We start from the raw sequence: 16069 nt of genomic DNA on the forward strand, positions 1-16069 counted from the left end.
CTGGGTGAGTCTGGGCTACTCCATGTGGGGGTGTCTCCACCATTCTCCTGGGAAGGCCAGGCTTTGGCCTGTGTTTCTTCCCCTGGGAGGGAGAAGACAGTGATGTGTGGAGGCTGAAGCAAGGGTCCGCCTGGGCTAGAGCAACAAGCTTCCCCGCGGAGAGCAGCTGTGGGCTGAAGCAGGACTGGGTCCTGCCCGCCTTTGCTCCTCCACTCCCTGTGCCTAGCCCTCCAGCCACCAGAGGAAAATCACGAGTGGAATCCATGGCTTTGGAAACACAAAAAGTCAGGATTTTACTTAAATAGATTTTAATTAGAAGTAAACTGGAGTTTTTTGGTTTTTTATACAACTGGTTTTTAACTTAGAGCCATCGCCCCATTATTAACTCTGATGTGTGCATGTCCTTCTTGTGGGTACATTTGTGAGAGAATCCATCCGTTAAGTAGGTGGTCTTTATGGCCCCTTCCTGTCTGTCTCTGTGTCTACTGATTTTATTATGATTCATTGCCTTGAAGAATCCTGAGTCGCCTTCAAGCACCTTCTTTTTCCCAGTCTCCTCCAGGGAACGGCGCCTCGGGCAGGTGTGTGGGTGAGGCTGGGGTGGGTCCTGAGGTATCCTAAGCCACAGCTGCCCCGTCGGGGCCAGGCCTCAGCTTTCTGAGTCCAGGGGGTAGGAGTAGTGGTTCCCGGAGTAGCACCAGAAGCGCAGGACCACGAACCCCGCGGCCCCCAGCAGCAGGAGGAAGCCCAGGGCTCCAAAGAGGATTCCGAAGAAGGCGCCGAGCTTCAGGCCCAGGTGCTCACAGCGCTCGCCCCAGGGTGCGTAGATGGAGAAGGGCTCACAGCTGCGCACAGAGAGAGGGGACACGGTCAACAGTGGGGAGGCCCTGGGAGGTTTTCCACGACAGTCTGGGCTCCCCTCTAGGGAAGGAGGCGGAGCTGAAGCGTGGCTACTGACTTCACCTGGGCTCAGCTCCACCTGGCCAGCGGGGCGGGGCCGGCTGCCGGGGAGCAGGTGCAGGCAGAAGCCCCGGTTCCTCCCAGCCCTCCTCAGACCTGGGAGGGGAAGGGGCTGGGGGGATCTGGGATGGCAGGGGGTGCGAGGGTAGACACAGGGCACCGATGGGCCTCGAGGGCCCAGGGGAGGCGCTGCCCTTCTCCTCCCTAGCAGGCCTGCAGACTCCACGCACTCCCCTCACGGGAGCCCCTCAGACTGCTGATGAACCAGGGGTCGTAAGCCACCAGTTTGAGGGGGCCTCCCCTGACCCGTACTCTTAAGGAGGGGCAGGGCCGGGCCTAGACACAAGGCAGTGGGTGCCTTTCCCACAAAGAGACAGCAGAATGTTCACCCCAGAAGCCAAATCGGGTGGAAGAGTCTGCCTTTGGAACCCGCATCCCCCAACAGGGTCCTGGCTACCTTGGGCAGCAGGCTCTTTACCTCTCTCTTCTTTAAAATGGTCCCAATACCCACCCCGTAGCTGAGTTTGAGTTTTAGAGGTAATATAGCGTCTTTCTTCTCCGCACAGAGTAAGCACTCATGTCTTTTCCGTGATCCCTGTTCTCTCAGTTATAAAAGAACCATCCGAACTTTCAGACCCCACAAGTTATGCTGGCATTTCTGGGCCCCCCTTGCAGTCTCCCCACCCAGCTCGGATGCGCCAGCTCTGCTCTCCCTGCCGTCTCCCCGCTCACCTGCAGCGGGGCCCCTGGGGCAGGTGCTGGCACCGGCCTCCGTGCTGACAGTAGCCCTCGGCGCACGGGGACACGCAGGTGAAGCCGCCCTGGGGGCTGTAGACCAGGCGGTAGTCCTTGTAGCTGCTGCAGTTGAAGTAATTCCCCAGCACGCTCACGTTCACTGCCAGGAAGGACACAGTGAACACGGAGAGCAATCAGGAACACCAAATCCATACCTTCCCATCAAGCCTCCTGTTCCCAGGCATCCATCCTGAGAGATCACTGGAACCGTACACAAATGTGTACGTTCACGGAGTCCAGAGCAGCACGGTTACAATAGCAGCCATGTCCAATAGGCAGGGTTTGTTAACCAAGGAATATTGTGCAACCGGGAAGCACCATGGGATGGAAAATGCATTGGTGAAGAGCAAATGCTTTGAAGTAAACCAGACCTAAGCTGAAATTCAAACTCTGCTACTAACTAGTTGTGTGCTTTGGGGGAAATTCCTTTACTCCTTCAGCCTCAGTTTCCTTATCTTTAAAAGGAAACGATACTCATAGTACCTACCTTGCTGCGAATTTTAAAGGAGATAAAATATACGGAGTATTCATGACGTTGCCTAACACAGTAAGCATCAATACACAGTCACTATTGGTACAACCTTCTGTTTAAAATATAGCGCACCACGGGCGCCTGGGCGGCGTAGTCGGTTAAGCGTCCCACTCTTGATTTTGGCTCAGGTCATGATCGCAGAGTCATGAGATTGAGCCCCTCATGGGGCTCATGCTCAGTGCACAGCCTGCTTGAGATTCTCTCCCTCTCCCTCTGTTGCTCCCCCCTCTCTAAAATAAATAAATAAATCTTTAAATAGAATACAGTATACTATATTAAAATGTTTAATAATATAGCAAATGGGAACACATACACAATATAAAAGATAATATGTTCACAACTGCTTAAGTAATGAGGTTATCAAACATTAGGTTCCACTCGACCCCCCCCCTTTTTTTTGGTGGGCTGCAAAGCGGTTTATTGAGCGCTAATACAAAGCTCCCGAAGAGGGAGGGGACCTGAGAGGGTTGCCCTGCTTGATCCCTTTATTATAAAAAATACTGGTATGAGTGAAGATTCCTATGCATAGAAGAAAATTCAGAAGGATGTGTGCAAAACAGACTTGTCTTTGGGGATTGGAATTACAGGTGATTTTTTTCTCTTCTTTTTGTTAATTTGTGTTTCCTCAACTTTCTACAATAAACATATTGTACTTGTATAATAAAAATTGTGGAGTTTTTTGGTTTGTTTTCTTTAACGAAACGCATAGTCAGGTCTGGGGTGGTTCCCTTATCCCCACCCCTAACGCCCTACCACACACACAAAGTAGTTTGGAGGATTGCACACTGTTGCCCCGAGAAGGGAGGAGGCACAGCCTGGATCCGAGCAGCTCTTGCTTGGTCCCACCCTCGAGTCACACAGAGCGGCTTCTGCTGGGTTTGGCGTGGTCACTGCCCTGTTCTCTGCCTCACTCCCAAAATAGGGTGGTCCATTCCTTTCCTTCTCCAGAGTACTTAGCAACTGATCTCAGTCTCTTTCCAGGATAATCAGGGACAATCACTACTTAATATCCTCTAGCGGGAGGGCAAAGGCAAAAGGGAAGTCCCTGTTTATGTTTATAAAGTGCAATGGTATTTTAACAAAATCGTTAATAATTTTATTGAAAGAAAGAAAACTGTCAGCAGCCATGGTCAGGAAGGTGGCAATTAAGAGTAAATGTTCTGTGAAGCTGTCTCCCTGGGGATTCCTCAAGCAGTATTTTGTGCTCTACCCTCAAATCTAGAAAGTTGGTGGGTAAAATGTTTAACAATCTCTCTCAAAAATGACCAACAAAAAGCCTAAATTACTTGCTTTTGGCTTATCTGTGGCCCTCCATAGAAACCATCCCACCATGGGTTTGTGTGGGCTGAAGATCTGTGATAGGTTCCCCCATTTGCCTCCTCCTTCAGCTATCCCAGTGACAATCCCCAGGACAGCAACTCACGAGCTGACAAACTGGCCACGTCTTCCCTGGAGATGGAGTGGAAGTTCACGTTGGTCCTGGGCCCCTCACTTCCGTTCCACCGCCTCCACGAGGCCTGGGGTAAGAACGCTTCCACCACTGCATCCAGCAGCTGAGTGTTCAGGAAGTCGATGACAGGACCGCGAGGGAGGTACTGGAACTCCGAGATGACCTTCCAGCGTCTAAGTAAACTTCCGGAGGCCAGCGTTGTCCCAGAATCACTGTGTGGGAGGGTTACAGTGAGGGACGAAGAGTGGAGGCGGAGGGTGAGACCTGGGGACCGGGTGTACAGTCCCACTTACCTTTGTGTCACTAGGCTGTTCCGGAGAAAGGCCCGCACGTTCAGGTTTCGCAGTCTGTAGGCCACCTAGGGCAGAGGATGGGGGCGACGGGTGACCGTGAGGTCCAGTCCAAAGAGAAGACGCCTCCCACTTCAATGCATTTATTTCTCCCCGTCTGGCTCCTTCTTTGCTCGTGAGTGCCAGGACCTGCAGAGAGCTTCTCACCCCATTCTGCATCCCCACACCCCAGCCTAGCCTGGTGACCGGCCCTGGGTCCCTGCTTAGTAAAAGTTTGTTGGTGAGTAAAGGACTTGGCCTACCTCCCTGCCTCCAATGACAACGGGAGAATCTGAGACAAATGGCCCCTACCTTTGCCCCTGTTCCCTGGTTCACCCACTCATTCTCTCCCCACATGGACAGTGAACCTTGATTATGTGTAGCCAGACCTTGGGGATGGTCAGGTGCTGGGGGTGTGGGTCAAGCTGACTCGGGAACAGTCCATACTCAAACACCCATAGTCTGGTGAAGTTGTCAAGCATCAGCGGCCTTGACCTTACAGAGTGTGGAGTGCTGTGGTGGTAGCAATAGTAATAATACTACTTTTTTTTTTTTTAACAGAAAACCTACCTTTGTTTTTGTTTTTGTTTTTTTAAAGATTTTATTTATTTATTTGTTTGACAGCCAGCGAGAGAGGGAACACAAGCAGGGGCAGTGGGAGAGGAAGAAGCAGGCTCCCAGCAGAGGAGCCCCATGTGGGGCTCAATCCCAGAACGCTGGGATCACGCCCTGAGCCGAAGGCAGACGCTTAACGACTGAGCCACCCAGGTGCCCCAGTAGTAATAATACTTCTTATTATAATTTTTGAACACTTGTATTTTAGGCACCGTGGTGAATGCTTTATGTACATTATCATTTAGACCTTGACACAACCCACTGACATGGGTACTATTATTATTTCTGCTTTGCAGATGAGACGTCAAATTGTCTAATGATTACACCTGCTCTAGAGAATGGTAGAACGATGATTTGAACCCGGGTATGTAGGGTTCTAGAACCACAGTAATTCAACTACTGTGTGACTTTGCCTGTGGTTGAGGAATGGACAAGGGCATAGGAGCCAAAAAGAGGGAGCTGCCAGTTTGCTCTGGGAAGTCAGGGAAGGCTTCCTGGAGGTGAAATGCCTTCTTGAGTTTCTACCACGCAATACCCAAGCGCAGGTCTCTAGGGACACTCAGAAGGAGAGGCTGGGGTGACTTGGCCCCCCAGACCCAAGTCTGGTTATTCCAGTCCCCTTGGAGATCTCTGTCCTGGGGCTTCCTGCCTTCCTCACCCCCAACCCTCACCAGGGGCCGGAGGCTCCGGCCTCCTGTGGCAACTGAATCCAGATGGATGACTAGAGGCAGAACACATAAATGAGGGCTGAGACCCTGCCCTGACCCTGCCAAGACCCCTCCCCACCCAGAGGTGGCCTGCAGCACTGACCGAGGCATTGACATCTGTCACGGAGGCATTTTCTTCCTCACTGAGCCAGAGCTGGATGCTTCTTACAGGAAGCTCTGGAAATGGGAGAAGCAGATTCACAATCACCTCACTGTTTTCATAGACTTACCCAAGACGGTCGTTGGGGAAGCTCAGGGAGACTGCCCCGTTCTACAGTGACAGAAAGTCCCCAGAGAAATCAGGAGAAGTGGCTGAGTCTGCTGACCCTGACCCTAGCACCCATTCGACTGTGGTCAAGGCTTCCTGACCCTTGTCTCTCTGGTCCACGAGGCCCCCTTCAGTCTTCCCTCAGCAGACTGCTCGGGCCTGGGGCTCGTGCTGTGGCAGCTGCCCCCCACCCTCTCCCAGAGCCGGCCACTTACCATCAGCACAGAGAGATTTGGAGTTCCGTGCGTTTGAGGAACTTCACTCTGCCCCCTCTCCCCCGAGTCCCTCATCTCCCCTCAGGGTGACAGAAATGCGGAGGCAGAGAGCATCTGACGGTACCTTGAAGGAGGATTGGAGTGAAGTTGTTCCCAGCCACGAAGCAGCGGGTGTCGGTGAAGGCTGGGGGGCAGGTGCAGGCCGGCTGGCAGCCCAGAGCCTGGGAGATGTAGCAGTGGCCCTGGTTGTAGCAGTAATTCACAGGGCAGGACCGGTTCTGACAGGGGAGAGAGGGCTCCAGGGCTGCAGGGGGAGCAGGGGGGTCAGCAGACCAGGCTGGGCAGCAGTGGGGAGCCCCAGCCCCCAGAAAGCTTCTAGGATGGCCTTCGTTTCTTTCACCCTCAAAGCCCGCTCAGTCTGCGTTCTGCTCTTGAGTCGCTCTGAACACCCAACTATCCTCTCCCTTTTCCAGATAGTTCTCTGCTGGGAAAACTTTTTCTTCTGCCAGGTCGGTATGCTCCCACTTCTGCTGAGGGAATGGCGTGTTTATCAGACCCCCTGCATCAGGAAAGGACCCAGAAGGCTGGCAGGAGCAGGGCCTGCCGGCCTGCTTTCCTCACTTCCATCCCTTTTTCTACCATATTAAAGCTGTGGTTCTACGCGCTCTGGCCTCCGCTCAGAAGACACAGTGGCCTCCAGATTTCCTTCAGGATCTCTAGGGGGCTTAGTGAAGGCTTCCCGTGAGCTCCCTCATCATGACTCCAGTTGCTCAGAGGTCAAGAACAGGTGGTGGAAGAAGGACTCAAAGGGAGGACTCGCCCCTGCCACCAGATGCCCATGGCAGCCCCCCAGATGTCCCAACTGAGATGTGGAAACCCTGAGCTTTGTGTCTCTGAAGACACATGAGGAGCCTGAGGGCCTCAGCTTGCCTCTGGCTCCCTGGCGGCTGCTGGACATCTGCCCCTGTCCCCAGGCCATCTTCAGTCTTTCGCCCTGAGTTTTCCCCATCAGCGCGTCAGCCTGCCCTGCCCTGGCCGCTCCCCGTGCCTGCACAATCTCTTCTTCAGCCTCACACCTCACCAGACGTCCTGACCCCCTCACCATAGCCGTCTGTATTGAGTATTCTAAAGACTTGCAGGAAAGGGGAAAGAAATGGTTTGCCCCAGGCCCTACGCCCTCTAGGTATCAACCGTCCCCCGAGCCTCCTCCTGTCAGGGCCCTGTCCCCGGCTCACCGGCACAGTGACGCCCATCCCCAGTCAGGTTTGGGGGGCAGGCCCCGCAGCCCTTCCCAGGAAAGCACTGCACATTCCCGAAGCACGGCTCATCACAGGGGTTCTTGGAGCTTTCACAGTGGCGGCCAAAGTTGTTCCCGTCACACTTGCAGTCGGCCGCCTGGAATGGGTTGCTGATTACCGGGTAGCCAGGAGGCTGAACCATTAAAGGCTTCTGGGTGTTTCTGTTCTGACCCCTCTGGTCTGAGAACCCATGGACCTCGAGTCCTTGTCTTAATTTTCCCAGCATCTACTTGAGCACCTTCTTGACCAGGCTGTGCTCCTGTTCATTCTTGCCAAGCCGACAGGGCTCCCCGGGCCGTTCTTTCCCCCCTCCCCCAGCGCCCGTCTGTCTGGTGCGAGCCCTGGGATCTCAGCTACACCATATCTCCTTGCCTGAAACCCTTTACAGAGTAAGACAGGGGCTAAATAAATATTTTACTACCCCTTGAAAGCTGGATCTTACGTAAGCTCAGTTTCCTGCTAGATCTTTCCTTGCTGACTCCCAAACCAAGAAGCCTCACTGCTAAGCACAGTGAGAACGCACAGCAACCAGAAAAATGACACAGGGAGGTACCGATTCCCCAAACCTTGCCAAGCCCCCTGGTCTCTCTATTCTGATACCCCTACAGAGATGACTCTGAAAATCTCCCTAAAATGAACCTCCCTAACGCTTTCTACTTCCAAGAGTGGATATTTTGGGATACCTAAAATATTATATTGATTTTAATCTCTATTTCTCCCAGTAACTACCTTTTTCCATCTTCTACCCCCTGGGCTCCTCTACCTCTCCCCCTTCCCAGTGGGAATTCTTTGTTCACGCTTCAGGAAAACGGTGTGTGTAAGGGCTGAGGGGGGGTGGGGTATTGGCAGCCAAACACTTTCTTTTATGGCTCCTGCTTTACAACCAAAACAAAATAAAACAAAAACAAAACAAAATTTTTTTAAAAGCAAATAGGGGCAAGATTCATAGACTAAGGCCAAATATCTTGATTAAAACTTGCATGAACAAAGATTTTCTCCAAAATGAAGAGATCCTTCTTTTAGCTGGAAAGAGACAATAAAAGAGAAAACAAAGGGGTTTGGGGGTGTCAACGTCATAGGGGACCTGCCCCTCTCTTCCCAACACCACAATGATGAGAACCCAGAGAGAAACGGCTGTGTGGTGCTTCTGGGCAGGTGGGACCTTAGGCACGGAAGCCGCAGAGCACCTCCCTGGGCCTGAAGAGGAGGGAGCATGGAGCCTGTGATCTGCGTAGGCTCCTGCACAGGGACCACAAGGATGCCTTCCTGCCCCCATCTCTCTATGCCTTGTTCTAGAACCGCGGAGCTGGGGGTGGGGGGTAGGGGTGGTGGCTGGGTGGCTCAGTCGGTTAAGCACCCGACTGTTGATTTTGGCTCAGGTCATGATCTCAGGGTCGTGAGATTGAGGCCCCCGTTGGGCTCCCTGCTCAGTGGGGAGTCGGCTTCGTATTCTCTCCCTCTCCTTCTTCTCCTCCCCCTACTTGCTTTCTCTGTCTTCCTCTCAAATAAATGAATAAGTCTTTAGAACTGTGAAGCTGGGGACCCCTGGGAAGCTTTAAGGAACGCTGAGGTGGATGTCTCCTGTCAGCCTGGCAGAATGGGAGCTAGGAGACAAAAATTCAGTTGAGCTATAAGCAGTGAAGAAAGTTCTGTTTCTTATAAGTTTATGGCCTGAGATTGGTGTTGACTCTCCTCACCTACCAGCTCCCAATACACACACTACCACAGAGGGACTGAAGCATGACATCCCTTCAGTTCCCACTGCCTTTCCCCTTAACAAGGAAACCGCCCCCCGACCCTCCTCCCAACACTCACCTCCAGGGAGGAATTGCCCACCCGGCTGGTCTGATTGTATAAACACTGGCTCTCTTCCTTGCAAGCACAGACCACTGTCTTTGGCTGGAGTACAGATGACAAATTGTCTTCGACGTTTCTTGCTAGAATCTCCAGAGTGAATGGTTCCAACGACTTTGGTGTCCATAGCAATGTCCCATTCTCTGCCCCAGGGAAGATAAGACCACTGAGAGCTGGGAGACTTGACTGTTGTGCCGTGTGGCACATCCTGGCATCTAACACCCCGAGTGCTATGTTGGCCTCCCTCCACCTCTCTCAGACCACCCCTCAAATGTCATCAGGCATTTCCTTGAGCGAGGCTGGTTTTCTGGAATGATCTCAGTTACACCCCAAGCTGGAGGTAGTATGAGCCCCACTAAGTGATGGCAGGGTGGAACTCCACAGAGGGGAAGGCAGTTGCGCCCTGAAGAGACCCCAAAGGGCGAATCTCCTTATGCCTGCACCAGGATGGGACATCCAGGAAGGACAGAGAGTAAGGCCATAAGGCCAGGATCTTCCGGATGCTTCCCCAGGCTACACTGCAGACAAAACAGGCTTCCCCTTCACAGCAGCCCCATCTCTTGCCCCGATTTCTTGCGCACCCCTCTCGCTTCATGGACCTTTGACCTCCAGACACCAGACTACGGTGAAAACATTGCTACTTATCAGCAAGGACTCTTCTGATCCAAACCTATCTTACAGTGTCCAGGAAAATAAGCAGTTCTCCTTAACAGAGCAGATTGAGAGTTGTTGATAGTAGGGGACAGATGAGAGTCACTTCCAGGCTATCCCTCTTCAGGAGAGGAGCCCAGGGGAGGAGAAACTCTCCTGATGCTGTTGGCTAGCACCTGGGAGGATGCCACATGGAGCCGAAGGGCGCACAGAAAGAAGCCCCTTCTTACGCACAGAGAAAGAAAACAAGGCAGAGAGAGGTGCTCTGAGCTCAAAATAAGGTCCCTAATGGCTTTGGTTTAGCAAAGATCAGTCACTAGCATAAATGGTGCCAGCCACAGAAAGCAAGCTGCATCCTGTGGACTTTGACTTTTTGACCCAGATCATGGTTATCCACCACTACGGACAGGGAGAGACGAGGCTTTGCTTGGTCCCAGCGCAGAAAAGCAAGGAGGGGAGGCAAAGTTAGGCAAACATGGTTGGCCAACATAAAATAATGAGAAACATACCAAATGAAGCTATTTGTATCTTTAAATCCTGCTCCATATGATATCCTTCTTTTAAGAGATTTGAGAATGCTTTAGATTAGTAATTTTTTTTAGTTGTTATACTTTATTCTAATAATTTGATGATTGCATAAAGCTGGTTAAAGATGATTGCACGTTATTGGATTTGAGGCGAAATGACCTTTGAATCAGTTGTATGGGCCCCGAGTCCGTGTGGCTCGCTGGCCGGACTGCCATAAGGCCATCACTGCTATTCACCGCGGGCACCTACCGGAATCATAGCGATCATTCCAAGAAATGCTGCTCCTGGGTATTCCGAAGGAAAAGTGACATGAAGCTGTCCGGTGTATACTGACGCAAAATTACCTAAAGATTGACTCTGACCTCATCCTTCCCACCTGCGGCCAAGCTCTTACCAAACAGCCTGAAGTCAGCGCTGCTGTGCCTCAGAGCGAATGTGACCTTCTCCGAGTGGCTTCTGTACTGAATCTGCTTGGTCTGCCCCACGTAGGCTTCCACCACACGCTGACCCTCGATAGAGGGTGGGTACTTATCTGAAACACAAAGAGGGGACTCGGGGCTTGGGGCAGGACATTTTCTTGCCTCACGGGCCTCCTCTCTGTTTAGTCCTCTGGTTTGCGTGAGGCGTTCTCAGGGCTGTGACCCACTTCTGGAAGCAGGAATTATTCTGTGTACCTGCCTTCAGATCTCCGTAAAGCAGCTGGGGTTCTATTGCCCGCCTGGCCAAATCCTTAAGCTTCTCTTTATCTTCCCCCCAGACAGGAATCAGGTCCAGTTCTTTCCTGATCAGAGTGCTATGCTGGGCACGGTACGACGTGAATCAGAGAACAGGGTTGTTCAGACCATCACAGAGTTTTGCCTTTGGAAGAGGGCTGGACACCGTGAGGCTAATCTCCAGATAGGCATTGCATTTGTCAGGAAACAGAGGAATACAGTGGAAATGCTATTTCCATTTCATTGTTCCTTCAGTCAGTCACTTCACACATTGATTGAGCACCTACCATATGGCTGGCACTGTTCTAGGTAGGACACGGCAGTGAGCAAATAATAAAAAAAGAGGTCTATGAAAATGAGAAAATAGGCTAGATAGTTATAAGTGGTAAGGAGAAAAATGAAAGCAGGGAAGGTGAATAGGAAGCATGGGTAGATGTGAAATTTTAGACAGGCCAGCCGACAAAGGCATGCTGAGAAGGGCACTCTATTTGCGTAGAGCCTTGAAGGAGGTGAGGGGCGAGCGTGGGGCTGTCTAGAGGAAGGGCGTCCGGGCGGAGAACAGCATGTGTGGGGTCCGGAGTCGGGAGTGAGCCTGGTGTGGTGGAAGAACACAGAGAAGCCAGTGGGGCTGGAGAGGAGGGAGCAGGGAGACGAGAAGTAGAGGAAGAGTTTGAGAGATGCTGGGGTCGGGTTGGAAAGGGCTTCAAAGGTCATCACAGAGTGAGCTGGGGAGTCATGGGAGGAATGACATGAGCAAAAGAATCTGTTAAATTGAGCAGCCGGGTGGCTCAGTCGGTTAAGCGTCTGCCTTCGGCTCAGGTCATGATCTGGGAGCCCTGCGTGGAGCCCCGCATCGGGCTTCCCGCTCAGCGGGGAGTCAGCTTCTCCCTCTGCCCCTCCCCCTCCCACTCATGCTCTCTCTCTCTCTCTAATAAATAAATAAAATCTTAAAAAAAAAAGCATCTGTTAAATTTTTAAAATGCGTGGCTTCACTGTCATGAAAGGGGGGCTCCTCATCTGCCACCTGACGCTGCAACGCCTCCCCGCGCCTCGTGCCACTCACTGAGGGTGGCGTTCAGCCGCCGGTAGCTGCGGAGGAGCACCTTAGTGCTCTGGCCGGTGCTTGCGTTTCCTGTGACAGAGCTGTCATAGAGGCACTGCATGTCTCCATTACACTCGGCCACCAGCTCTTCATCCAAGGTTTTGTTTTTCAGTTGGGAAAGGAAGATAGGGGTGAAGTTGGCAGGCAGATGGCCATCTCTCTTGCCAAGGAGTCTTGTGTCATTGATTTCCCCTAGAACACATGGGAGGCCATGGCCTGGTATCAGGGTTGAGTCTCCAGCTACACTTCCGCCGTGTCCACCCCTTCCCCTGTGTCCACCCCTTCCCCTCACTTCACATGCCTTGGGGCGAGGGAGGGTGATGTGGAGGGATGGCGTGACTCTGGCTTTTGAGGCCGGAAAGCCCTACTCTAGTGAGTGAGGGCCCCCCCTCCCTTGTCTTCTCTTTCAGGCAGAGACACGCAGGTGCGATGGGGGTGAAAGGGACAAATCTGGGGAGGCACCAGAATCCTCAGCATTTGCTCCTGGCCTTTCCAGCTCTCCCTCACAGAGGGTGGAGGTCTGGTTCCCACAGGCTGAGGGACACAATGCTTCCTTCATCCCAGCCCGGCCACGTCTACCCCGAGGACTCGGAGGCCCTGACTTACAGGTCATTCCGTACTGGAAAAGCAACTCCTCGGTGCTGTTGCTGGGAATGGCCGAGCCATTGGGCATCCTGAAGTCGTCATCTGGATTGTCATTCCAGACTCCTAAGCGACAGAGGAGGAGGTCGGCCACCCCGGTACTGTGGCTCTCCCCTTCCCTGGGGAGCACCGAATGAGTCACACTCAAGATGTGATGGGGAGGAGGGGGCCTGGGAAGCCTCTTCCAGTTGCATCTAGTCTCAGTTCCGTCCTTCTGGAGGAGGGGAGAGGACCATACCTCACCCGCCCCTCTGTCTCAAGGATGGAGGAGGGGAAAATGAAGGGGGAAATGGAGGAAGAAGAGAGGGGAAGTGGGGGCTGGAGGGAGGGGAAGGGCAGCTGCTGGCTCTATCCTCCCCAGAGCCCAACCTCAAAGCCCACTTGGCTACCATGGAACTGGAGTTTTAGGAGGACAAGAAGTGAGGCTTGAAAGAAGCTGAAGAGGTCTCTTGTCCCTCCCCACCTCTCCGCGCCCTCGGGGTTCTGTTCCCTGTAGGCCGAGGAAGGGAAGCTCAGCCTGGGACACCCACAGGCCAACTGGACGAGGAACTACCCCATGGTCTGGGGCCCAAGCTCTTGCTCCTGCTGCTGTCTCACAGAGTCCTGTCTGCTTCTCACCCAGGAGGCCTTCTGTGCAGTTTCGATACTCCTCTGGGAGGCCGCAGGAGGCATGGAGGATGTTGGAGAGGGCAATCACTGAGATGGTCACAGTCCCATCGAAGGTGGCTGACACCAGGGAGCCATTGCGGGCCATTATGATGCCAGTGGTGTTGAATATCTCCCGGCCTGGAAGGTTGGGAGACAGAGGAGGAAGAAACCAGCATTCCAAGACTTGGCAGTAGTGAAGGATCAAGGTGCAGAGGGGAGACTCTGAGAGCAGCTCCGGGGTGGCCTGGACGCCTTCTCCAGTGGCCCAAAGCCAAAGTCACAGGACATCCCCTGCCCTTCCTGGGGACTAGAGACAGGGGTGAGGCTGTCACGGCCTTGGAGGAAGGAGAGAAGTGAGGAGGGAAAGCCTAATGCCTGGCTCCTGAGTGAAGAAGCTACCCAGGCCCAGCTGCTGAAAGAAGAGGGGGTGAAGCAGAGTGCCAAGCCCCTCTCCCCACCCCCACTGCTGCTGCCTCCGCACGGCTTCCAGGCACGTGCCCCTCTGAAGCCTGACCCAGGGAAGCAGGAGAAAGTGGCTGACGGCTGTCCCCAGCCTACCTTCTGGGTCTTCACGGTTAATCTCAAATGCCACAGTCTGGTTATTGACCTGCACGTGGATTGTGTCATTGGGCTCAAGGAGCCATCGGACCTGGAAGGGAATTAGAGGAAGTCTAAGCCTGTCCTGCAGGTGGGCCCAGGGGCTGAGAAAAGAGGCTGCAGGGAGTTTGGACCTGAGCCCCGAGGAAGAGGGAGGTGGAGGTGATGATGCGGTTGTGCTAGCTAACGGCTTTAGGGTGCTCAGCATGGGCCAGCCTGGAGCTAGACACATTTCTCAGATGATCTCATTTAAATCTCACAACGGCCCTGTGAGGTAGGTAATATTATGATCCTCATTTCACTATAAGAAAACTGAGGCACTGGAAGTTCAGTCATTTCTTCAGGATCACGTGGCTGATGGAGCCCTGACCCAAATCCCACTCTCCAGGGTTGACTCTCGAACCACTACACTGGCCAGGTGCGTCCTCCCTCCCTGCTGCCCTGTTCCCTTCTTCCTTCTTCCTGTCCTCCTTGGGGCCCCTGCCGCACTCACTGTGATGGGGCTCAGGCTGTTGGTGTCGTATTTGGCTGCAAAGGCAATGAAGTTGGTGGCCTGGGCCGAGCCAGTCTGGGCGGTACGGCCCTGCAGCAGAAACGAGGAGTTTCCATCCCAGGCCCGGACCAGCTGGAAGTCCCCCAGCCCATTGAAGGTGAAATTGGCACCATCCAAGGTGGTGATGTGGGGGTCCCCAAACATCCAGGCTGGAAGAAAGGAGAGACCACGATGGCACAGCAGGCCAGGGAAGGATCTGAGATCCCCCAACCCCTCTAGGCCGACTCAAGCCTGGGAGATGTACATGGAATATAGAACCATCCCCGGAGGCCCCCTTGCACTTTTTCGCCCCCACCCAAATTCGCATCATTATCTCTGCCCCGCCCAGCCCTTCCCCAACGCCATGTACAAAGCCCCTCCCTTTGCCATAGGCGCACACTGGACCATCTCCACCCCGTGGCCGCAGCCCTGCCCCAGGAAGCTCGTGCTGCCTGGTCCAGGCCCCGAGAAGCTACTCCTCCCCAGCTGCTCTGCTTCCACGCTGCCCGGCCCCAGCAGCCTCACCGGGCCGCGGGGGCCGGTACCCCGCACAGCCGATGCGCGGCCGCCTTTGCTGGTACAGGGCACAGAAGGACGGCTTGTCGTTCCAGCGGCAGCACCAGTTCTGTGGCTCCAGGTCCTCATCTGTGGAGAAGAGCAGCACGTTGCCAGGAGACAGAGGACCTGCAGAAGGTCCTGCCGGAAGCTTTGGTGGGGCAGGATGATGCGGGTAAGCAAAGGCATGGCTTGGGAATCGTGCACACCTCGGGGCAGATCCTGCCCTGCTCCGTGGCCTCAGGCCATTGACCTTCTCCCCTGCAGGCTTGCTGGAGCTGTGTGCGGCAACGCCCCCAGGTGGGCCGGGCTCGGGGCTGGGGCCCAAGAGCTTTCTTTCCTGAAGGGTGGGGCTGAATCCCCCTGCTCTCAATATGCAGTAGTGGGGGTGACTGATGGTCTGAGGAACTATGGGGACTGCTGTGATTGTCGGGGGTAGGGGGTGGCAGGGGGTGGAGGGAAGAGGCACATTACACTGGTCCCCCAACCTTGTGCTCTCTAGCTCCTCTGGAGGGTCTCTGCGGGAGAGGACAACCCGCTAATCTGGATCCAGAGAGACAGGGTCAGACTGGTCCCCTCTCCTTCCCTCGAAAGATGCCCCCACTCTTGTCTGGGGCTATGGGGCCAGGTGAAGATGGGGCAAGGGGCACTCGATCGTAAATCCCCAGGATGTCAGCTGGAAGGGATGTTGGAAGCTTCCCAACGTTCCAGGATCAGGAAATTAATGGCCAGAGAGGGGAGGCAGCTGGGAGGGAATGGGGACAAAAGGCTTCTTTCTTCGGGTCCCACTGCTTGGCTTGGAGCCCAGGCCTGGTCTCCGACAGAGAAGAGTAGGGAGCTCCAGAGAAGGTGGGGGTGAGATCTCTGTGGACACACGTACCAAACTGCCAAGGAGCGGGCACTCTCCAGCCTTGGAGAAGCTCGCCCCAGGGCCCGTAGCTGCAGCACACGCCACCGCGCCAGGAAGAGAAGCTGCACAGCTGCCTGCTGCCGAGGCCCCACCAGCCTGCGACAAGGACAGAGTACTCAGGCCCAGAGGTGGGGGGGGGGGGGCGGGAATGGGGGGCGTTTCTGGGGA

The 16069-nt window shown here is 54.1% G+C and overlaps 1 protein-coding gene across 1 annotated transcript in view; it reads right to left on the reverse strand.

Moving 5' to 3' along the window:
- Positions 1-297: 297 nt before the first annotated feature.
- Positions 298-16069, reverse strand: part of MUC4 (mucin 4, cell surface associated) — a 26844-nt gene continuing 11072 nt past the window's right edge. The window contains exons 9-24 of the mRNA XM_040621370.1: positions 15872-15997; positions 14962-15081; positions 14398-14606; positions 13866-13956; positions 13278-13445; positions 12624-12725; positions 11979-12209; positions 10597-10734; positions 8985-9166; positions 7107-7266; positions 5996-6175; positions 5492-5565; positions 4031-4095; positions 3711-3949; positions 1693-1855; positions 298-845 (exon numbers count right to left, since the gene is read on the reverse strand). Of these exons, the coding sequence (XP_040477304.1) occupies positions 650-845; positions 1693-1855; positions 3711-3949; positions 4031-4095; positions 5492-5565; positions 5996-6175; positions 7107-7266; positions 8985-9166; positions 10597-10734; positions 11979-12209; positions 12624-12725; positions 13278-13445; positions 13866-13956; positions 14398-14606; positions 14962-15081; positions 15872-15997 (2444 nt within the window). The 3' untranslated portion in view covers positions 298-649. The remainder of the gene's footprint in view (positions 846-1692; positions 1856-3710; positions 3950-4030; positions 4096-5491; positions 5566-5995; positions 6176-7106; positions 7267-8984; positions 9167-10596; positions 10735-11978; positions 12210-12623; positions 12726-13277; positions 13446-13865; positions 13957-14397; positions 14607-14961; positions 15082-15871; positions 15998-16069) is intronic.

Source organism: Ursus maritimus, unplaced genomic scaffold (assembly GCF_017311325.1).
Source record: "Ursus maritimus isolate PB19 unplaced genomic scaffold, ASM1731132v1 scaffold_4, whole genome shotgun sequence".
NCBI lineage: Eukaryota > Metazoa > Chordata > Mammalia > Carnivora > Ursidae > Ursus > Ursus maritimus.